This window comes from Chiloscyllium plagiosum, chromosome 2 (assembly GCF_004010195.1).
Source record: "Chiloscyllium plagiosum isolate BGI_BamShark_2017 chromosome 2, ASM401019v2, whole genome shotgun sequence".
NCBI lineage: Eukaryota > Metazoa > Chordata > Chondrichthyes > Orectolobiformes > Hemiscylliidae > Chiloscyllium > Chiloscyllium plagiosum.
The window spans coordinates 53,577,325-53,602,141 of NC_057711.1; the positions used below are offsets into that span (position 1 = coordinate 53,577,325).

Below are 24,817 nucleotides of genomic sequence, written 5' to 3' on the forward strand. Positions count from 1 at the left end.
CAAGATCTCCTTTCTCTATATAACTTTAACATTTTTTCAGTCAGTTCTTCACATTCCTTTTTAAAAGTTATGATTGATTTTGCTTCCTCTATTGCTTCTATTTGGGCAGTCTCATACCCTAACAATTGCTGCTCAATCCCACCCTCCTTTTTTTGGTTATGATCTTAAAATTATGTCGTCTAGTTTCTGACTCTATAATAAGTGGAAATAGTTCATGGTGATTCCTGTTACTAAAATTCCTTGTTATTTTAAACACCGTTGTCAGACTGCCTCTCAACCATTTTAAAAGTGGTTCTGATGAAACTGGTCTCATTTTCTCTCATCAGTCTTTACAACTAAAGCTTGTCATTCCTTGTGTCATCAACGGTATCTTCTGGTTTTGATGTTCTGCACTATTGGGTTGCTCAAACTAAATTATAAATTTGACCTAAATAATGGATAAAAGCCTCTGCTTTTATGCCCTAAAATCCATACAAATGTCCAAATCCAATGAGCATTTCAAATAATATCTTTATGAACTTCTTCCAATATCTGTAATATCATGTTTGTTTGCATAAACACTGCAAACTTTGAAGTTTTCTCATGTACTCTCAAATATTCTAGGAGGATTAGGTGATGTTTCCAAACAGTGACTCACTTGGTTAGCTCACCAGCTGGATAGCTGGCTTGCAATACAGGGTGATAATGACAGTGTGGATTCAATTCCCACAATGGCTGAGGTAACCAAGAAGGATTCAACTTCACAACCTCTACTCTCGCCTGAGTTCTGGCCACCCTTTGTTTAAAGCACCAGCAGCCAGGATTTGGCAGGAGTGGTGATTTTGCCTCTACCTTTAGTAGAAGGTGCCCTCAAATTGATCCACCACCCCCCCAACCAACAACCGGAAATACCTCCTCCAAAGCCATTGCTTCTCCTTGATTAAATTTCATAACTCACTAGAATCTCCCTTCTGCTACCCCATTACATAACTCTCCTGAAGTAAATGTATTTATGAATGGAAGAATTAGCTGTGGGGTTGAAATCAGTTATTGAATTCTATTACATCTTTGTCTCTTGGTCATTATAAAAGCTCAAGAAGAAGCTACTTTTTATTCACTTGTGGGATGTTGGCATTGTTGGCTGGGACAGCATTTATTGTCTTTGAGAAGGTGGTGATGAACTGCCTTCTTGAACTGCTGCAGTCCATATTTTTCATTGCTGACAATAAATCAGACATTGAAACAAAGTTTACAAGGCAAGATATTTTGTGTTCTGCTGGAGTAAGAAGGAGAAAATCTTAAGGTACTGAATGCAGAGATAAAACATTAAAAATGAAGAATGGTATTATTTGTGACATTCGGGAAGGTCCTTACCTTCTGTTCCTGCACAGCCACTATCTCAAGATTCTTCAGTGTGTTCTGTTCAAGGAGTCATTGATCTTTAAAGTGTCTGCTACTGATGAAGATGAAACCAAAAGGTTGAAACAAGCATTAGGGGATTTAGTTTTGAACAGGCAACCACATATTGCCTGTGTGTTTAGCTTTTGGTGTTTGCTACACTAAATGAGCATTAATATAATCCTGTAAAGTAGAATGGCAGAATTATTCTTCTGTCCATGTTAAAACTAATGAGTAAGTCACTCCTTGAATCATGTCCTGTCATTTACTTTAAAATCAGGATTATGTAAGCACGTTTCAAAGTTAGGAAAGACAACAATATTTCTTAAGCTCCTGAAAATATCAGCCACAGAACCTTGCTTATTTCCTTATTCATTTCCTTGACGATCCTGAAATTAAGTTACTCCGTCAGCCTTTAATGCTTTGAACTTTTATATAGAACATGCTTTATTGAATTGTGCATTTGGTATAGGTTCCCAAGTAATTTTGATTGGGTTTGGAACTTTCTAGTCTTCTCTTCTACAGATTGATATGAAGGGTTAATTTAGCATATCATTTATTTTCTAATTCTCTATGATTTAGATTTAAATTACATTACAGTGTGGAAATAGGCCCTTTGGCCAACAAATCCACACTGACCCGCCGAAGCGCAACCCACCCATACCCCTACATTTACCCCTTACTTACCTAACACTACGGGCAATTTAGCATGGCCAATTCACCTGACCTGCACATCTTTGGACTGTGGGAGAAAACCGGAGCACCCGGAGGAAACCCACACAGACACGGGGAGAACGTGCAAACTCCACACAGTTAGTCGCCTGAGGCGGGAATTGAACCCGGGTCTCTGGCGCTGTGAGACAGCAGTGCTAACCACTGTGCCACCGTGTTGCCCACGTGCAACATAATTTATCCCTTAATTACCCTTGTGTTTGTGCTTTATATACATATGTAAATTATTTGTAATCTAACATTGCCCTTTAGATGATAAGGGGACCAACAATCGTAATGTTAGATGTAGGGGAATGGGTCTGGGTGGGTGCGCTTTGGTGGGTCGGTGTGGACTTGTTGGGCCGAAGGGCCTGTTTCCACACTAAATAATCTAATCTAATCATTATTTTCTGAATTCCAGGGTTTTTTTTCTGATTCCTTGTGCTTTTAGAAAATGTTTGTTTGTACAATATAAAACAGTAAAATTTTAAAAATGACATGGTATTTCAGTTAATTTAAGTAATCCTAGCATGATTTAACTTTATTTGAAATAATTATTACACTGTAAGTAATGGATACAACCTAGATCTAAAATAAGTTGTGTGTGAAAGACAGAATATAGAATCACATGTTATGATTCAAAGTTTGATTATTATGATGTGTTTAGATGCAATAACTAAAGTCTTAAAAATAATTTGTTGATAGTATGTGTGTGCAAGGTGTGGGTGTGAGATTTCTTCTGTGCGAGTAAAGTGTATAGCCCAGGAAATGTTGTTTGTGTACACTTCAGTAGATAGATGTAAAGATGTAATAATTATGAACCAGATTGACTAGTGAATGTTCCATATTGTCCAACTATCATATCTGAAGAAAATTGATCACTTTTATCAATACTTCTACACTAGAATTCAGCCCCTGAGGCATATCTCTATTATCATTAGTGATGCACCATGACTGATATGAGTGACCCAGTTTTGCAGATTTGTTTGGTGTCACACATCTCCTGCTTTTACTAGTCTCCCTCTGCTAAGTAATAACAATTTGTATTTGCCTTTAATGTAGGGAACATCAAACAAAGTAACAGATGTTGAACAGTTAGGATACAGTTTTGATTTGAGCAACAAAATCATTTCCAGAAGGTTGACGTTAGATTTCTTTTTAGATTAGATTATTTACAGTGTGGAAATAATCCTTCGGCCCAACAAGTCCACACCGACCCTCCGAAGAGCAACCCACCCAGACCCATTCCTCTACATTTACACCTTCACCTAACACTACGGGCAATTTAGTATGGCCAATTCACCTAACCTACACATTTTTGGACTGTTGGAGGAAACCGGAGCACCCGGAGGAAACCCACGCAGACACGGGGAGAATGCGTTTTAAGGCCAAATACAAAAAGGCCAAAACTGCAGGAATTAAGTCTCATGTAGAGGATATGGGATGGAGGAAAGTAACAGAAATAAATGGGTCAAAGCCATAGAAGGATTTGAGGATAAACATGAAGCTTTTAAATACAGGTTGATGGAAGGTGATTATAGATGAACGAGACATAATCCAGAATACAGTGGCAATATAGGCTATAGCTGGGTGTATTTGAGATCAGTTGGTATTCGTCAAAACTAGGACACCAGTGAAGAGAGTATTTAAGGAATGACGTATAGGTTTGCCAAAACAATTTTGTTTCTTAATACTTACTTAGCAAAGACAGCAATATAGTGTCTGGACAGCCAGGAAGCTGTTGTAATGGGAGTATGGTTAATCATCAGTCAATGCCTTATGAGTTGGTTAATTGTCTTCCTCAAGTATGGGAGGGGAGATGCTGGTGTCATGGTATTATCAGTGGACTAGTAATCCAGAAGCCCAGACTAATGCTATTGGGGCAAGGGTTCTATAATGAGACAGAGTACAGGAAAGATAGCTTAGTGGCATGGTGTAAAGTCAACAATCTCTTCCCAGAGGTCCGAACATCCTTGACCATTACTGTACGATGATCAGAGATGCCTACAACTCCATTCCCCACTCGCATTTTGGAAAATCAGATCACAACGCTGTGCTCCTCCTCCAGGTTTATAGCCAGAAACTGAAGCAGGAGGACCTAATACAGGAAGTAGCGCAGTATTGATTTGAGGCTTCTATGGGACTGATTAGAACATTCCACTAACTCTAATTTCAAGAAATCAGTAGGTCATCTAAATCAGTATGCCATTACTATTAAAGACTTCAGAGACATTAATCCAGAAACCTTTGATGAACCAGGAGATCGACTCCCTACTGAAGTCCAAGTCTGAGGCATTCAAGTTGGGCAATCCTGACCTATACAGAAAATCTAGGTATGAATTTCGCAAGGCCACCAGAGCACCAAAGTGAGGACGAGAACCCAGGCTAACCACAAGGATACCTGTCATTTGGTGCAAGGCTTACGCAACATAATGGGCTACAAAGTGAACTCAAACAGATACACAGTCAATAAAACATCCCTACCTGATGGGTTCAATGTATTTTATGCTCACTTCTGAACAGAAGATCAGTGAAACAATACCACCTGTCCCAACAGCCTTGGAGACACCAACACCCAAGGTCACCCATGGAAAGTGACTGGTCTGGATGGAGTCCCAGCTGCACACTCAGACCCTGTGTAGACCAGATGGTGGGAGTATTCACTGACATCTTTAACATCTCCTTACTATAATCTGAAGTCCCCACCTGCCTCAAGAAGACCACCATCATCCTAGTGGCAAAAAATATCAGGCAGCATGCCTTAATGACTACTGCCTGGCTCTGACCTCCGACCCCCATAATTATGAAATGCTTCCAGAGGCTAGTCATGGCTCACACCAACTCCCAGCCTACCAAATCGCCATGATTCTTTGCAATTCCTGTGCTGTCACATCGAGGTCCACCGTAGAACCCATCTTCCTGGCCCTACGTTCATCCTTGAAATATCTAGATAACAAGGATATCCATGTCAGGCTCCTACTTATTGACTACAGCTCCGCCTTCAACATCATAGTTCCAAACTCATCTCCAAACTCAGACCTAGATTTTGGCTCCTCTCTCTGTAACTGGATCCTCAATTTCCTAACCATAGAACACAATCAGTAAGAATAAACAACACCTCCTCCACAATAATCCTGAACACCAATGCTCCTCAAGACTGTGTACTCAAACCCCTACTATACTTACTCCTTACACACTCACGACTCTCTGGCCAAATTCTGCCCCAACTCCATTTACATGTTTGCTGACATCATGGTTGTAGGTCAGATCTCAAACAACAATGAGACAGAGTACAGGAAAGATATTAAGTACTTAGCAGCATGGTGCAAAGACAATCTCACCATCAACATCAGCAAAATGAAGAATCTAGTCATTGACTTCAGCAAGCTGTTATGAAGATGGGGGTATAATGTATCTTTAAGAGACTTAGAAGCTAGCAGAACCATGTGACAGCACCAAGCGTTTCCAATAAGGTAACAATTTAACACTTGGTCAAAAGCTAGATTAACTGGTTTGCATGGAAACAAAACAGATTTGAATTAGGCCATGCAGTTTAAATTATACCCTGAAAAATACCAAATTGTAATCAAATTTGTCAATATACTAAATTCAATCTTAAAAGCCAAATGACACAATCCAATGTTTTGGGGGTATAAAACAATGGAAAATTGAACAGTTGGGAGGAGAACTTCCAAGCCACCAGCCTGTAAAGGCTGCCCAAAAATAGCTCTCTTAAAAAGGTACCTTTATCGATCTGTAACAGGTGAAGCAGAATCCCCAAGACGACAGGAATATAGACATGGTTTGGAGAGAAGTAGTTTTGTTTTGTAAATCTAAATTTGGATTTTTATCCGACCAGTATTGTAGAGGGGAAAGTAAAAGATAGGTTAGAGGAAGAAGTTGTAGTATTCTCGGTTATACTTTAAGAAATGAAGTGGTTAAATTTTTACTTTAAGTAGTTCTTGGCTTCTTGAACTTTCACATATTACTGTATAGGACAAATCCTTTCTCTGTTGCTGGTTTAAATTAAGCGGGGGGGGGGGGTTACCCCATGTCGTAACAGTTTGGGGGCTCATCGCCAGGATTTGAACTGATTTAGACAGATTTGAATAGATTTGGGGGTATGAAAAATCCCAGCAAATTTAAACGCTTGCAGGTTAGTGTCCCAGATCTTTAAATAAAACATAGGTGAGGCAATTTGTTTAATTTCAGTGACTGGTGGTTGAGTAAATTAAAAGCAATAGAAATTTCATGGCCTCTTGAATTTTCACAGATTACTGCATGGGATAAATCTTTTGTGTTGCTGGTTTAAATTAAGCAGGAAGATTTAACTAATGTTGTAACAAAGCAGATTGGAGTACATGCCTGTCTTCATCAATGTTGTAGAGATGTAGAGATGGTCAAGAGCATCAAATTCCTAGGACCAAATATCACCAATAATCTGTCCAAGTCCATCCATGTTGACCAACACCTACAAAGACTCTTTCCAATTTTTATTGATGCACATTGAAAGCATCTTGTCTGGATACTTTTATAGCTTGATACGGAAACTGCTCTGCCCAAGAAATTACTAAGAGTTGTGAATGCAGCCCAATCCATCATGCAAACCAACCTTCTATCTATTGACTCCATCTATACTTCCCGCTGCCTTGGGAAAACACCGAACAGTTTCAAAGACCCCTCCCACCCCCAGATATACTCTCTTCCATTGGGCAGAAGATATAAAAATTTGAAAATACATACCAACTATTTCAAGAACAGCTTCTTCCCTGCTGTTAACAGAATTTTGAACAGACCATTCATATAGGAAAGTTCATCTTTCTCTGCACCTTCTCTGTAGCTGTAATACTACATTCTGCATTTTGTTCTACTGCCCTGAAGTACTTATGTAAGGTATTATATGCTTGGTTAGCATGCAAAACAATAATTTACACTGTATAAATCGGTGCATGTGACAAATAAATCAAATCAAAAATCTCACCATGGTATTTGGTGAAATTTAAATTCAATTGATAAAAATCTGGTTAATCTTAATATTCGTAACCACAAAATCATCATTAATTGCCGTAAAAATCCATTAATATTCCTTATGGGGTGAAATCTGCCAAACTTAACTGACCTACTTGTAACTCTTAGCTGAGCTCCGAATGAACCAGTAACCAACTCAGTTCAAGGGCAAATAGATTTTGGCCTTGTCACATCCTGACTCCTGAAAAGCTGTTCATGATCTACAAGGCAAGTCAGTAGTGTGATGGGATACTCTCTAATTGACTGGATGAGCACTGCTTGAAGCACATTCAAAAGCTCAATACCAGCCAGTACAAAGCAACTGACTTGATCAGCACCATTCCACTACTAATGCACCCTGGCGGTAAGATGTAGTAGAATACAAGATACACTGTGGCAAGGCTCCTTTAACAGTACTTTCCAAACCTGTGACCTCTACAACCTAGAAAGACAAGAAAGTACTTTTATGGGACTACCAGCTGTAAGACCCCCTCCAAGACATACACCTTTCTGACTTGGCACCATGTCAGAATACCTTCAATGTTGGCGAGAATTATCTCCCTAACAGCACCATAGGTGTACCTACACCAGATTAATATGATCAGGTGAGAAAGCACAGTTACCTTCTCTCTTTTTAAGTTCCTTTTGGACAGTTGAAACAAATACTTTTATTATTCTATTTAGTACGCAGCTAATTCAATTGAAACGATTAGATGAATCAGAATGAACCGGCCGAATTACAGTTTTCTTGAGTGAAAAGCGGAAATTTTGTTTTAAACCCGAGGCAAAAAAAAATCAAACACACACACACACACAGTATTACGTTTTAATGTAGAGGGAGGAAAAACAAAGTGCAGAACGATGTCTACTATAAATAGTAAAGTAAGATCAATTGCAGTTTAAAGTTCTAAGAGCCCTTGAGATGTAAGAAAAAGCTGAGTCCTTGTTATTTGGTTGTTAACTTGTTTCTTCAGCAGTGACAAAGTTTGCTGACATCCTTGTGTTTGTGAATGGCTGTTGTCTCAATTTACTTTTTATAAATGGATGAAGCACATCTGCAGTGTTTCACTAGTATCAATCCAGATTTCAGATACCTTTAAATCAACCTGCTATGATGTATCATGACATACTTCTAGAACAGCTGGGACTTGAACCTGGGCCTTCTAGCTCAGATGTAGGGACACTACCACTGTCCCAAAGCAATACTTGTTCATTATTATTACACAATCTTATTTCTCTCTAGTCAAGTGATTATGCAAACCCTTTCAGGTTAAACTTCTGTCTGTTTTTTTTCCCAAAAGTCACTTGTAGTCCATGAAAGGCATCTGTTCTGTATTGCTAATTGCCCTTGAGAAGCAGACTCACCAGCAGCTGCTCAAGAGCAATTAGCAATACAGAACAGATTCTGTCCCTAAGCAGTTAAAAGATAAAACCAGCATAAGCCCGTTAGAACATAGAACAAAATAACCAATGGTGGTTTAACCGGAGGGTCACCACACCTCATGAGGTTAGGAGAATCCTTCATGGTAACTCAGCTGATGCAAAAATTGAACCTATGCAGCTGATGTTACGCTTGATCAAAACCAGCTGTTCAACCAACTGAGCTAACCAACTCCCAATCCATAGCCTAAGCAGTAACCCCTAACAAAAAAAACCTTAAGCCAAACTTTTGCTCAGTCAATTACAGAATTGTAATGACTGCCATTATAGTAAAACTTCTCAACTCTGCAAATGCATGTTTATGAGTGGTTAGTAAAAAGACAAAGCACAAGAACGACGCATTTAAAGTTCCTTCTCATCATACAGATGTGTGCATAATTAGAAACATGGAAATGGACAGTCATTTACATTCAAAATATGGAAAGATATGGAGAGAGACACAACTGTTTATGGGAAAAATATGGCTTTAAAATTTCACACAGTTAAGTTGTACTCGTGTACACAAAACAGAAATTCAGAAAAAGACAAGAATGTTCTTGGCAGTACTTTTTTTTATTATAGTTGAGGTGTGTACTGGTAAAATACAAATTACTCCATACAGAATGTAAAGGTGAAGTGGAAGAATAACTTCAATGTGACAGAACATTATTAAAATAGTATTACACCAAGTTGGTGCAGCGAGCGGAGTACAATAGAATATGGCCCAACTATAAAGACTTGTTAACCATGACATTACTTAACCAACCAAACATTCTGAAACAGACAGTTATGGAAGATCCAATTCAGATCTACGTGTGTTCCAACTTTTGTACAAGTCCTAATGTCATTACTGGCATTTGGCTGTTGTCCTTATATTTTGCTGTACTCCATCTTCAAAATTGATCAGGGTTATAATGAAGTGGCAAATGGTAATCATTTAGCTTAGAATATTGAGTGCTTGAAACTGAAACAGCAGAACAATAACAGTAGTGTATTATGGAGAAGTTAAAATATATTTGTTTTAACATGCTGATCAACATGAAATAGAAGTCACAGTTTTACAGCCAATTAAATAATTTTTGAGTGTAGTCACTGTTGTAATATAATGCAAAGTAAGTAGTATGGCAGCCAAATTACACACATCAAACTCCCATGGCATCAACGTGATAATGATTAGATAGCTGTTTCTGTGATGTTCATTGAAGGGTAAATATTAGTCGAAGCATTGATAAAACTCCTCTGCTCTGCTCCAAGGTAGCGACAAAGCAATTTAAAATAAAACATTCTTAAAATGTTGAGTGTAGATGTCTGGGATATTAATTGCCCATCCTTAATTAACTGCCCTCTGAATCCGCCAAAGGTAAGAGTTAACATATTGCTGCGGGCCTGGAGTCACATATAGGGCAGACAGGTATTGGAAGTCAGATTTCTTTCCATAGCAAATATTAGTCAACATGTTTGGATACTGTACCAATGCCAATTGACAAAGGTTATTTGGTTGACAGTAGATTATCTTTTAAATTTGATATAAACTGAAATTAAATTTCACAACCTGCCATGGTGGGGGTTTAAGTATCTGTCCCTCGAATACGAGTCTGTATCTCTTTACTTACATTCATCCAGGACAGATTGGCCTTAGTTTAAAGCTCCATCTGAAAGTATTCTCTGACAGCATGCCGCACTATTGCCAGCCTTGATTTTGTTTTGTGTGCTGATATTTCGGAGTGGCATATGAACCCAGAACCTTGTAACTCAAGTGACAGTTACACCTGAGCCATGGCTGACACTTAAGAAATATGAAAAGGATGCAAAAGAAGAAGTGAAATATAACGTTGGCTAAGATTTGCAGCTGATGATAAATGAAGAGTGTTGAAGAATAAAGGGTGCAGGTACTGTTGCCAAAATTTGCTATCCGATTTAATGAAACTAGTGTGTGCTGGTAGCCACGAGGTAATTAACCTTAAGTAAGTAACAAAGACCATTACCATGTTATGTTTAACAGACACAGTACACACTGTAGAAACTCAGCAGGTCTGGCAGCATCAGTAGATAGAGAAATGGAAAATGTTGACTCTGATATGACGACTTCAGAAGATTTTGAGAGTCAGATGGTGAATTTTACATTCCACAACTGCAAACCTGCAAAAGGAAATTATAACAAAGGAGGAAGAGAAAAAAAAAGGAGCAAATGGAGGGAGATGTGCACCCTGGGAGATTAACGCAACAATCAATGAACAACATAATTTTCAAATTTGGGCCTAATGCAAACCTAACATAAATAAACCTATGTATCTCAAAGCAACATGCTGTGCATTCAACAACCTCAGCCTAAATTGTTTACTTAATCTGGCCCTTTTCAGCTATGTACACTAAAGATGACAATGCTTATTAACTTACTTACAGTGTGAAACGCTTCAAGTGCCTTTCCCTTTGCTTTCCAATGGATAGGCACTAAAATGTACCCTGTCTAATTCCTAAGCTAGCATTATTATCTGATTATTTTCAAGCCCCATCTTAGCTCTGTTGAGAGAGGAGTTACAGTTTATGGAACTAGATTGGCATTCAGCAATAAAATGAAAGCCATATACTTTGGATGCTTAACTCACCATCACTTTAAGGACAACTAGGGATAGGCAATAAATGGAACTTGGGTGGTATTCAATGTATTGACATTTGAATTAAAAGGCAATGCAATTCCCCAAAGTGCTATCTGCAGATATGTTAAACATGTGAACTGAAGCAGATTTAAAAAACCATCCATTCACATCTGGAACCTGGTCTCAAATCAGCCTAGACTAGACTAATGGGATAACTGTCTCTAGTCTCTTGACTGCGAAGATCAGCCTGAAAAATATCACCCCAGTTTATACGACATGTAGACCTACTGCTCAGAACTTACTTAATTCAGTAATTGTTACATTTTCACAAACAAAAAACATTGTTCTGTTGGAAATGAAAACACAAGTTTGTAACTGTGAGTAGTGGCAAAGAATTTTCATATCAGAAATATTACACTAATCGGACTTTCACTCTGCAGTTAAACATGAGATTAAACGAGCTGCAAAATATCTGTGGGATTGACATTTGTGATAATGGATATACAAGATCAGAAATGGATATGAATGCCAATCTTTAAAATTAGTCTCAAATTCTAAATTTAGATGTTCTCTTTAACAGTTGTTTTAAAAATTGAATAAAAACACTTTGAGATGATAATGTGCTTTTATATAGGAAATGTTAACAATTGAAATATACAGAAATCACCACAAATTAATTTTTACATTTACACTGTATTCACTTGATTGGAACTTCTTGCAATTTTTGAATTTTAATAAGCTCCTTTTAACCCCAAAAGCTTGCTGCTTCAGCACTCCATTTAATAGTCTGCATGTTTTCTCGTCGCTGTTTGGTGTAGATGTTGGCCTCTCCCTTCTGTAAACGTCTTCTGATTACTGTCTTCTGCTGTTTGGATAATTGTTGTTTAACTTTCCGTTTGATGACATCCTAAAATAGCAAGCAATCTCAAATTAAATTGAAAGCAAATCAATGCAGCAGGATTTTTAAACACCTTGACAGCTTCTCTTCGACTTACTCTTGACACATTTGACAGTTCAAATGGGTTTCATAGTTCCATGGCCTTATACACCTTTCGGAAAAACTAATGCCTCCACTTAGTGATTCCAAAGCAAACCTGACCTCCCCAAACCTGTCTCAGGATCATATCCAAAGGAATATCTTGTCTCTCCAAAAAAGGTATCCTGGTTATTCATATAACTCCATGAGGTTCAGACCTGCTCCTACTACATCTGCTTTGTATACTCTTTGTTTCAGACACTCAGGCCACCAAAATTACACAGGAGCGGATACAGTTGCTATTTATGGACAGTTGACAGAAATGTTAATAAAACTTGCTCACAAATACAGTAATTGTACAAGCTGTACACACTGGAATACACCCCCCCCCCCTGTTAATGATGACACTGCAGTGTTAGCACAGCAATAGCAAGACAAACCTAATATCCTTCAATATTCAACCAATTTAGGAAGTTATAATGGAAAAATATATAAGCAAACATCAGATTAAAAAAGCTTAAAACTATACATTATGCCCATTTCTATTTAGTAGGATTCAGTCAATAGGCAACTTCTAAACGGTATGCAATATGGAGCTCATATACAAAACGTTTTGGAGTGATCTACCCATTTAAGAAACAAGTAGCAAAGGGCACTAGTGATAAGTGGTAGCCAAGTCATCAGGTTCCTCTCAAAGATGGTGAGTACAGAATGGAAGTTAGTAAGTCAGGTATAATCTACTGACCAAGCTGGAAAATGTTGTGCTTTGAAACCTGAAAGGCAATATCATTGTGTGCTACTAAGGCAAAAGAAAACTCAAAGAGACATTATAGAGTATAAAACGTACCGGCGGGATTGTTGAAGTACTCATCAGACTTCCCACAGAACTTAAGCTGGTTGTCCTCTGTCTGTGCTCATTGACGTGCATCAAGCTGAGTTCATTTCTATGGAATGGAATAAGCATTTACAACTCAGTGAAACTGGCAATAAATTTACTACATTTTATGACAGATATACTAATATACCAGAAGAACCTATTATGGGATCTGTTGATAAATCTCCGACAGATATACTAGAACATAGTAACAGGTCATGGCAAGACTTTCAGTTCATTAATTCAACATTCCCTCCATGCATTTCTAATAACTTTGAATGCTTTACTGACAATAAACTGACAAAATGATCCTTTATTTCTTATTTCATCACCTTTGATTGTTTTAGTAAAAATAAAGTGCATTCTGATATTCTTTTGCTGTTTCTGCATTTATAATTCCTTTGCATTGAAATTCTGTTTAGCTTAAAATTTTAAAAAGTCCAAATCTTTCTAACACTTTTATCCTATCCTCTCATTTCAACAGAGACAGGTCATTCAGGATGAGCTGTATCCTTCCCCCATCTTCTCCAGGAATTAAATAACTCTGAAACAGTGAGAAAGTGGTTTCAGTACTCCAAATGTCATCTAACCAGGTAGGGATAACCTGGTACAAATAGTTTAAAACAACCTGTATTTATTTTGCTATGGATTCAAACACATCATTTGTGCATTGTACTGTAAGATTTTAGTGAATCTCAAGACCTTCATCTCACTCAATATTTCAAAATATATTCCTATTTAACATGCAATGCATGTTAACATTCTAACAAAATCTTGCATTTTCCTGTATTAAACCGTTCACCATTTCTCCACCTTCTAAGAGAGACAAGATTCCTTGTAAATAGAGGCGGCAGGTTGGCGCAGTGGTTAGCACTGCTGCTTCACAGCACCAGGGACACTGGTTCTATTCCCATCTTGGGCAAATGTCTGCATGGAGTTTGCACATTCTCCACATGTCTGTGTGGGTTTCCTGCAGGTACTCAGTTTTCCTCCCCCAATTCAAAGATATGAAGGTTAAGTGAATTTGCCATGATAATTTACCCACAGTGTTCAGTGATGTGTAGGCTAGGTGCATTAGTCAGGGGTAAATGTACAGTAATACGGTAGGGAAATGGGTCTGGGTGGGTTACTCTTCAGAGGGTTGGTGTAGACTTGTTGGGCCTAATCGTCTGTTTCCTCACTGTAGGGATTCTATGAAATATTTATCATTTGTCATTGGTTTCAGTTTGATACTTGGATCAGAATTCTTTCTCAAAGTCATGTTTTCAAAATAGCACTTTCAATCTTGTGGCACTCCATTGGTAATTGGCAACCAAACAAATGGATGTTCATTTGCTACTACTTGTTCCTGACTATTACCCAACTAATTTAGTACATTCTTAACTATCCCACTGCCTTGGACTTTAGGCAGTCACCAATTATTTGTTGTTTCACATGTCTTCCTTAAATCCAGGCAGATAACATTTATGATTTTCCTGGAAAGCAATCCAATAAACTAATTAGAGACACAATCTCTCATAATTAAAAGCTTGCTAATGGTATCAGATTATCCCTTAAAATTATCAGCTAGAATATCTTGAAATATGAAGAGCAAATACAGATTTCACGGGTCTATAAATTGGTGTCTCATGCCTCATCCATTTTTTGAAGATGGGGACAATTTGCTATAAAGATTGGGCCCAAGCCCACTTCTATATTTTCAAGCATATCTTCACTTTTAGTGAGTCAACTCCTCCTTGCATTCTTTATGTTCTTTTTCATTCTTTAGCGTTCCACTTTATGCTTGTGTTGGCATTCCCAATTAATCCTCTTTGCAGCCTTCCGTTTGGTCACTACTTAGCCTTTGTTGATCTTGTTACCCTCAAATGTTATTTTCTATTACATTCTACCTCATGCCTTTCAAGTATCTAGTCTAGTCTCCTTATAATTTTTATTGGAAGAATCAAGTTCCTCCTAATTGGAATACATTCCTGTATGTGGTACTCATCCACTTTATAGTTTTCCGTAAAACTGCATTGAAAACTGCAAGATTGACTTTGCAATGTAATTAAGTTTGTCAACTCTATAGTTGGAATAGCCTACACAGCAAATACACGGTCTTCAGAATTTTATCATTCATTACTTTTGCTCTGTAGGTTAGTCTACAACGATGTTGTTATTACACTTTTTGCAACTGCACCAACTCAAAATATTGAAGCAATCTTTCAGGAATAAACTCCACCAGAGCACATCAATACTCTATCTATTCATGCATTCCTCACACAGAAATCTAAATATTAACTATGTTGATATGAAAACAGCAATAATAATAACTGTACATCAACAGTACAGAGGAGAACTAACTGGCACAGGAAGCTATTATTCATTATTAATCTATTCAAAAAGGGGAAACCTACCCAGATGACCTTCTAGTGAACTCACTAGTCATGATCACAATATTCCAAAGTTAAATGACAGACTTCAGTCATAGGAATGGAATACCTGATTTTTAGTCAGTACAGTGGAAATATTAATAAAACAAGTTTCTGCTTGCTATCAATATCCACTGACCTCTACACACAAATGGTACAAGAACAAAGCTGGGCTCAAACTAAGCCATAGGCAAGGATAAAAATTCTACTTTAAAAAAATATGGGATGTAGAAACAATATGGATGTAAAAGTATGTCTTTACTCCTCCTTCCCAAACTAAATGACCTACTATTTCAAAGAATATCTTGGAAAATAGAACATATTGGATACAATAATCTGTACAGAAATGACTTAGCATGCTAGAGATTTCATGAACTACAGGACCACTAACTTTTTAATATATTAATTCAGGAGATATGGACTATTGCTCATCCCTCTATGCTCTTGTGAAGGTGCCTTCTTTAACTACTGCAGTCCATTTAGTGTAGGAACAATGCTGTTAAGGAGAGAGTTTCAGTATTTTGATACTGAAGGAGTGCGTGGATAAGGGCGATGAGTGGTTTGGTTGGGAACATGCCAGTAGAGATGTTTCTACGTATTGACTGTCTGTGTCTTCGTTGATGGTAATGGCTGAGAGTTTGAAAGGTGCTGAATGGAGGAGAGTTTGTGAATTTCCGGCAGACAGTACATGCTGCTGCTACTGTGCATCGGTGGGAGTGGATGTTTGTAGAAATAGTCCCTATAGTCACTTTGCTTTGTCCTGAATGGTGTCAAGCATAAGAGTTGTTGGATTTCAGGCAAGTGGAGAGTATTCCATCATACTCTTGACTTGTGCTTCAGAATGCAGAAAAGAATGCCTTGCAGATAGTCGACAAGCTTTGCGCACAAGTTACCTGCTACAATTTCCCAGCCACTAACTTGCTCTTGTAGCTACAGTACATACTTAATACATTCAATTTCTGGTCAATAGTAACCCCTAGGATGTTGAAAGTGCAGCTTTTAGCAATAGTGATGGTATAGCTTACAAGTGCATTGCATAACTTTTTAATAGATTGATCTGCAAATTGGTCTGCAGATCACTGAACACCAGAGAGGAAAAGGAAAACTTCAGCGAAACCATATGGACAAAACATATCCAATATAAATAATGCGCTAAAGAAAGACATAAAGATGATACAAATCACAAAACCGCTGAATTAGTAGTACCTGAAAGGTCTAAATTCCTTGTTTTGAGCTGATATATCCACTAAGTCTGGGCATTTGTCTTCAGCTCCTAGATCCTCATCACTCTGGCCCGAATGATGCACAGCTTCAGAGGCATGTTCAAGATTATACCCTGTATCGACTCCAGAGAGTTCAACAGTATCAACAACTTCACTATTTTGCTCTTCAGTTTTGCGTACATTTATTTTAAGATTTTGCAGATCAATATTTCCAATTTCATTGGTTTCCGAAACATCCTTACATGTTCTTTCCAAAATTTTCAAATTAGTAGGAAACTTCTCAGAATCTGCATCATCTTCAGAAACCAAATCAACATTTTCAGATGTTTTATTTGAGAATGTACTTTCATCATCTAAATCATCTTCTGAAAATCCAGTTTCAACATCATCTGTTTCAGGGCCTGAAGCATATAGCAGTTCAGAATCTTCTTGGAGCTCTTTAGTGTAGCCACTAACTTCAATCTCCACATCCAGTGAAGCCACCTTACTGATGTAAATATTTAAGGAATAGTGGTTACTGAGGGTAAAATACAAGTAACAGCAGTAAACTAGTTCAAAGCAAAATAGGGGTAGGTAGGAAAGAGAAAATGAGAAACAGTGTCCTCAGCTATACAGAGAAAAATGAATAATCTCAAAACTTAAACATTTTTACATGTGTTACAACTTTGTACACGACTATAGAGACATAAATGATCAGTTTCCAACAAATACATTAAAAAGGATAGATGACAACAGGAGGAACAATTCCATAAATGTATAATTTACTAGCTTTCCATTGTTTGCTAATGTCAAACCACCAAATATTTTAAATTCTAAGAATATGCTAAAGTTTGAATCTGAATTTCTCTCTGGCTTGAATCATTGATAATAGTCAAAATTTAAAAAGTGAAAAATTGTTTAATTATGATGGGTACATCTTTTTGAACTGACAGCAAACTGTCATTGGAAAATATCACTTGCATCTCCACTGCATAGTAGCAATATAAACACCTTGCTTAACCTACTCAGATATTGGAGGTACATTTTTGTTTTTGCAACATACTGTATTTACTCACGTACAGGTCAATGTATAAGTTGACCTCTTATTTTGCCCAAAAAATCTTGTATTTTTCATACATTTCATGTATACGTTGACCATACTACATTGCATTATAAACCTTTTACAAAGGAAACTGCATGTTCCCATTAACTTACTTTGCTGAAATTTCAGATTTTTTCAAAAATATTTCTTCATTAAGCAGATTTTAAGTCAATGTTCCCATTAACCCACTTAAACAAAGTCACATTCATTTATTCATACTGGTAACTTTATTCATCACTCTTTACTTACTACCAGTCTATCGCATGCCCATTCATTAATTCATAACTCTACTTACAGCACTTTGAATGAATCAAAATATGCTGTAGTAAACAAAATGCTGTAAGTAGAATTATGGATGAATAGAGATGCGATATAGTAACCAAAGAGCAATGAGTAGAGTTACCAGTCTGAACAAACGAACGAATCATTCAGACTGGTAACTCTACTCATTGCTCTTTGCTTACTATATCGCATCTCTATTCATTCATAACTCTACTTACAGCACTTTGTTTACAGCATGTTTTGATTCATTCATTCAGATCGGTACTAAGTCGATTGGTACTTATTGCACTTTGTTCACTATACAGCCAAAAGTTAATATTGTTAAAAAGTTAATAATTTTAATTGAACCATTATATCTGAATAAAAGTGTGAATTATATTAACTACATACCAGTATATCTTTAATTCTTTGACATTTCATTATATTGCTTTGTTCAGTTCCAAAACAATTAGGAATAAGATTAAATCCACTCATGTAGAGGATTTTACAGGATACCTTGTTCCTCTTAAAATCCAATTTTGTATTAATCAGCATTGATGTAATTATTCTAAGTTAACTTACAATTAGTACTCTCTTCAGAATAATAGTGTGGGCGTGCAGTCGAAGTTTCATTTATTTAATTCGAGCACAGTTTGTTGAGCGAGCTGCTTTGTAACAGTGTCCCCTCACCCCCCCCAAATCAGTACTAGGCTACAAACCTCCAGTGCCTTCCATCAGCACAGCCCCACACAGGTACACAGTGGGCAGGCAGTGCTGGTCACCGGTCTCCAATTATATCACTGCCTGCATGTCTGCCTGCTTGATGGACAGGCTTGCAAGCCAATCAGAGCTGTGGCTTCTGGACAAGAAACTCACCCATCCAACCATCAGAGAGAGACTGGAACTCCATGTACTGCGTCAGAGAATGTCGCAAATTGAGGAAAGTTTGTGTTCCTGACTCAGACCCGGCAGGAAGATGGACAGTAGAAAATTAGCATTCAGTAACTATTAAGGATTCTTCTTTATCTGGGATTAGTTGCGCGATCAAATAGACTTCTACTAATAATACGGTATTTCGAACTACAGCATGAATGTCAGCCCCTCGAAAACAATACCATGTATATGTCAATTCTCTAATTTCAGCTTTAAAGTCTTCAAAATTCGACCTATACACGAGTATATATGGTATTTCTTTCAGCATATCCAAGTTCTGTACTCCCAAACAATAACCAACACGGCATTGTTGGTTGGTGTTAAATTATGCCTTTTGAACATACTACCAATTTACAGCCAAACAATTAGTTTCAAACTACAAAATTAAATTCCACAAGAATATATCAACTCAAATGTTGCTCACCTGATATCCTTGAATGTTGGATAAAGTTCACTTTCATAGTTAAAGCGTCTGATAAAAAAATCACGAATACATTTTACATCTCTATTAAAATACCTGAAAAAAAAGTATCACTTTATAATTAATATTTTCAGAATTGGTGTATTAAATATATATTTTTCTGAAAATCTCCGTCGCTTATCTTTTTAAAAAATTGCCAATAAAAATCTGCTTTTCCCTTTGTAAGACAAATGATTTTCATTAAAATCTTATGATTTATTGTTTTGGGCACCAATACATTTAAAAAAAAACAATGTTAACATTTATGCAAGTTGAACTTCTGCAAAATACACTAAAGACCATTTTCTAATCATCATTAACTTTTAATTTTATATTTTAATGACCACTAAATTCCATCCCCAACAAACAACTTCACCTGCTAGGGAAGCCATTTAGATTGCTGGTAAAGTTAGCAGAGCAGTTTACTTTCCCCTGTCTTTCAATTCTAATTCCAGCTTTCTTCTTGAAGCTTATCTTGCCTCTGTTGAGTACCTTCTCTTGAGTGACATTAACAATTCGTTATCAAAGAAATTGAGAGCTCACAGACCAAATTATAACATTATTTCTTTCAGTCAGTGAAAAATAACTTTAGAGACCCTGTCTCAGCAGAGAAAAAGAAAGAAATACTACAAATACCACAAGTTCAAAATAAAAGTGGCAAACACTGAATGGATCCACAGCTTCCTGAAAAAGACCTGAAAAGTTTGAATAGAAACAGTTCAACAGAACTCGAGATAAAAGGATGTCCACCCAAAACCCCTTTTCTTTTTAGAAATGAGGTTCAAAACATTCTCCATGTTATGTGTATTTTTTGTAAAAATTCTAGTTTTTGTCATAGTCATGGTTTCCATTGGATAAAGATCATAATCAATTCATTTACTGAAACGATTAACTTCCTGTGAATCAAACAGTTGGGCACATATGAAAGAAAAGTTGGAAGTAAAGTCTTACTCAGATAATATGCCTTTGAAGGAGGACAGATGCAATAATAACTTAAGTTGCAGAATGCAAATGAATATTGATTTATTTGTGCAAGAAACAGGATAGCATCCATTCTAAATCAGTGGTAAATTATTCCATATAAAATGAACAGAAACTGGGAAAAAAAAGTTGTTTTGGTTTTGTATTTACCATTCAGCATTTAGATGAGATGTAGATACCATCTGCGGAAAGTCAATCATTGTGACACGATCCTCATCGTCCAACATCAAGTTGAATTCATTGAAGTCACCGTGAATTAAACCATGATTAGCAAGTTTAACAATAAGATCCATTAATTCGTTATAGGTTTCTGCTGGATTATCAAGCTGGTGAACTTGACACCTAAAGCAAAATAAATCTATTGAATATTTTGATCTTTAAAACCCCACTTGCTTCCTCCCTTTCACCACCCCACTTGGTTCACAGTGAGTGAGGTGGTGAGTTGGGAGAGGCGGTGAGCTTCAGATATTTTCAAACAGTTATTAGGATACTAAGAGTTAGCAAGTAATTAAGGATTACTAAGAGCACTTTTGTTAATACCAATGATCTACTCAATCCACTACAGTTTGTTTTGTAGAATTGTTGAAGAAAGCGTGAATCCAAAGTCATTTGACTCAAAAATATAAGGTTATTTATAGGAAGTTTGTGATACCTAGCCCAGATGTCTTAATAGTGTAAAAATTCCTGTGAGATCATCGCATAGGCATTATCAACTGTGTATACTTCTAAATGCTACCTCCCTCCAATTCACTTTTCTATGCTTTGTAGGAGCTTACCTCAAATGAAAATAGTTCATTCCTTCACAATAAATAGATTTTTAATCTAACAAAAAAAAACTGTTGGTAAAATAAGTGCCAATATTTCCCCAAAGCTCTCAACATTCAGAATCACAGAGCACGGAAACAGACCCTTCAGTCCAACTCATCTACGCTGACCAAATTTCCCAAACTAAACTAGTCCCATTTCCCTGCATTTGGGTCATATCTCTTTAAAAACCTCTTATTCATGTATCTATCCAAATTCTTTTAAATGTAGTAACTGAATCTGCATCCATCACTTCTTCTGGCAGTTTATTCCATATACGACCCACCCTCAAATCCCTTTTAAATCTTTCTCCTCTCACCTTGAAACTATGTCCTCTAGTTTTGAGCTCCCCCACCTTAGGAAAAAGATCTTTACTATTCACCTCATCAATGCCCCTCACGATTTTATAAACATCTATAATGTCACTCCTCAACCTCTTATGTTCTAGTGAAAAAAGTCACAGCCTATCCTTATAACCCAACCCTCCAGTCCCAGCAAGAGTCTGGTAAATTTTTCTGAACCTTCTCCAATTTAATAATATCCTTCCTATAGGAGGACAACCAGAGCAGTAGACTCTGTTCCAAAGGTGGCCTCACTAACATCCTGTACAACCTCCTGACGTCCCCACTGCTATACTCAATGGTCTGAGCAATGAAGGCAAGTGTGCTGAACACCTTCTTAAGCAGCATGTCTGCCTCTGACAACTTTCAAAAGAACTACGTATCTGAATCCCTAGGTCACTACTTGACAACAATCTTACAACTACCTTAATAAATTATTTGGATGTGAGCATAAAAGAGGTATAGTTAGTAAGTTTGCAGATGACACCAAAATTGGAGAGGAGGTGGACAGCAAAGAACGTTACCTCAGATTACAACAGGATCTTGATCATATGGGCCAATAGATTGAAAAGTGGCAGATGGAGTTTAATTTAGATAAATGTGAAATGTTGCATTTTGGGAAAGCAAATCTTAGCAGGACTTATACACTTAATGGTAAGATCCTAGGGAGTGTTGCTGAACAAAGAGATCTTGGACAGCAGGTTCATAGTTCCTTGAAAGTAGAGTTCCAGGTAGATAGGATAGTGAAGGTGTTTGGTATGCTTTCCTTTATTGGTCAGAGTATTAAGTACAGGAGTTGGGAGGTCATGTTGCGGCTGTACAGGACATTGGTTAGGCCACTGTTGGAATATTGTGTGCAATTCTGGTCTCCTTCCTATCGGAAAGATGTTGTGAAACTTGAAAGGGTTGAGAAAAGATTTACAAAGATGTTGCTAGGGATGGACGATCTGAGCTATAGGGAGAGGTTGAATAGGCTAGGGCTATTTTCCCTGGAGCGTCGAAGGTTGAGTGGTGACCTTATTAGGAGTTTATAAAATCATGAGGGGGATGGATAGAGTAAATAGACAAAGTCTTTTCCCTAGGATGGGGGAAGTCCAGAATTAGAGGGCATAGGTTTAGGGTGAGAAGGGAAAGATATAAAACAGACCCAAGGGGCAACTTTTTTTACAGATAGGGTGATACGTGTATGGAATGAGCTGCCACAGGAGGTGGTGGAGGCTGGTACAATTGCAACATTTAAAAGGCATCTGGATGGGTATATCAATAGGAAGGGTTTGGAGGGATATGGGCCATGTGCTGGTAGATGGGACTAGATTGGGTTGGGATATCTGCTCGGCATGGACAAGTTGGACTGAAGGGTCTGTTTTTATGCTGTACATCTCTATGACTCTCTTCTCCAGGGACCTCCCATTAACTGTATAAGTCTGTCATTCTCCCTTCTTGGATTCCATTCTCTTTTTACAATGCTCTCCACCCCAGTTCCCAGTTCCCCCCCCATAACATTCACTTAAATGACAGGGCATTTGTCTTTGAGCCTACAGTTCACAGGAGTCAACCACACTCCAAATTCCAGGACAGACTTTACCTCTACCTGATATTGTTTGTTAACGCAAAGCATTTACTCACTTACTCTCATTTATAGTAGTTTCAAGCAGCAAAACCATTTTATACATCAAAAAGTTGCCTTTTTCACATTTTCTACCTATCAAAAAGCAGGCTTTGTTAGCTCTTAGAGTTTGAATTTGCCAAATCTAAAAAAAAATGCTGGTTTTGAACTGTAAATATCAGTTCAATTTTTCCCATGTCAAATGACAAAAATGAAAGTTACAAAATAAAAGTTAAGATGGGAATTCTGGGTAATCCAAGATGGAGGATGGGAAAAACGTCTGGCTGTAACAGGCTGTTCCTTTGAGATATTTTGGGTGTTGCAAGTGATTTCCTCAAATTCCAGGAGTAGCAATTACTGCTTTATATGCTGTTGCATTGTTTTGGACCTTTGGAGAAAAAAAAAGTCAAAACAACGATACTTTTCAGAGGGTGGTGCATGTATGGAATAAGTTGCCTGAGAAAGTGGTGGAGGCTGGTACAATTGCAACAGTTAAAAGGCATAGGTATGCGTATATGAATAGGAAGGGTTTGGAGGAATATAGGCCGGGTGGTGGCAAGTGGGACTAGATTAGGTTAGGATATCCGGTCGTCATGGATGAGTTGGACTGAAGTGTCTGTTTCTGTGTTATACATCTCTATGACTCTATAAATGCTTCTCTCATATGGTAGTATAAAGGTTATGGTACTGAATTTAAAACTTAGAGATCATATGTTCAAATTCTGCCACAGCAAATGTGAAATAAAAAAAAGAGTTAAGACATGGAAAATACCCAGGCTAGGGCTAAAATATGGCAAATAACATCTGCGCTACACAAATGCCACGCAGTGACCATCTCCAACAAGAGATTATCTAACCATCATCCCTTGACATTCAAATGGTGTTATCACCACCAAATCCTTCATTACCAATATTCTTGGGGACACCATTGACCAAAAGCAAAACTGAACTAGCAGTATAAACAGTGTCTGTAAGAGCAGGTCAGAAGCTAGGAATCCTGCTGTGACTAACTCACCTTCTGTGCATCACCTACAAGGCACAAGTCAAGAATGTGACGCGAAACTCCTCATTTGCCTGGATGACTGCAACTCAATCAACAGTCATGAATCCTGACATAACCCAGGTCAAAGTATCCCACTTGACTGGTACCACATCCACAAATATTCTCTTTCTCCACCAAAGCTCAGTAGCAGCAGTGTGTACCATTTACACAAGATGCATTGCAGAAATTCACAAAGGCTCTTTAAACAACATCTTCGAAACCTACAACCGCTTTTAACTAGAGGCAAGACCAGCAGATACATAGGAATACTGCCACCTGCAAGTTACTCTCAAAACCATTCACCATTCTGACTTGGAAATCTATCACCATTCCTTCAGTGTTGTTGAGGCAAAATCCTGGAAATTTCTCCCTGACAGCATCGTGAATCTACTGATAGCACATGGACTGCAATAGTTCAAGGTGACAGCTCACCACCACTTTCTCAAGGGAAAACAGGGATTGGCAATAAATACTGGTCCAGCCAGCAATACTCAGATCCCATGAGTGAAGAAAAATAGATGTTTGAGTTATAAATATAAAGAAAGAGTTTTCTTTCTTTCTACTGGTGGTAAAAAAAGTGAGGCACTTTCCAGAATTTATTCTGTATGTGGATGGAAAAAAAAAGGGAACACTGGTTTTGGCCCCAGAATTTGAGTAGTCTTTCTCTCTCTATTTAACTGTTTAGCACAGTTCTTTGATTTGAGCATTGTAGG

General features: G+C 37.5%; 1 protein-coding gene across 1 annotated transcript in view; it reads right to left on the reverse strand.

Annotated features, from left to right (window-relative positions):
• Window positions 1-9,068: 9,068 nt before the first annotated feature.
• riok2 (RIO kinase 2 (yeast)) overlaps window positions 9,069-24,817 on the reverse strand; it is a 28,401-nt gene continuing 12,652 nt past the window's right edge. The window contains exons 5-9 of the mRNA XM_043702850.1: window positions 20,462-20,686; window positions 19,295-19,387; window positions 16,579-17,082; window positions 12,935-13,031; window positions 9,069-12,018 (exon numbers count right to left, since the gene is read on the reverse strand). Coding sequence (XP_043558785.1) covers window positions 11,857-12,018; window positions 12,935-13,031; window positions 16,579-17,082; window positions 19,295-19,387; window positions 20,462-20,686 — 1,081 coding nt within the window. The 3' untranslated portion in view covers window positions 9,069-11,856. The remainder of the gene's footprint in view (window positions 12,019-12,934; window positions 13,032-16,578; window positions 17,083-19,294; window positions 19,388-20,461; window positions 20,687-24,817) is intronic.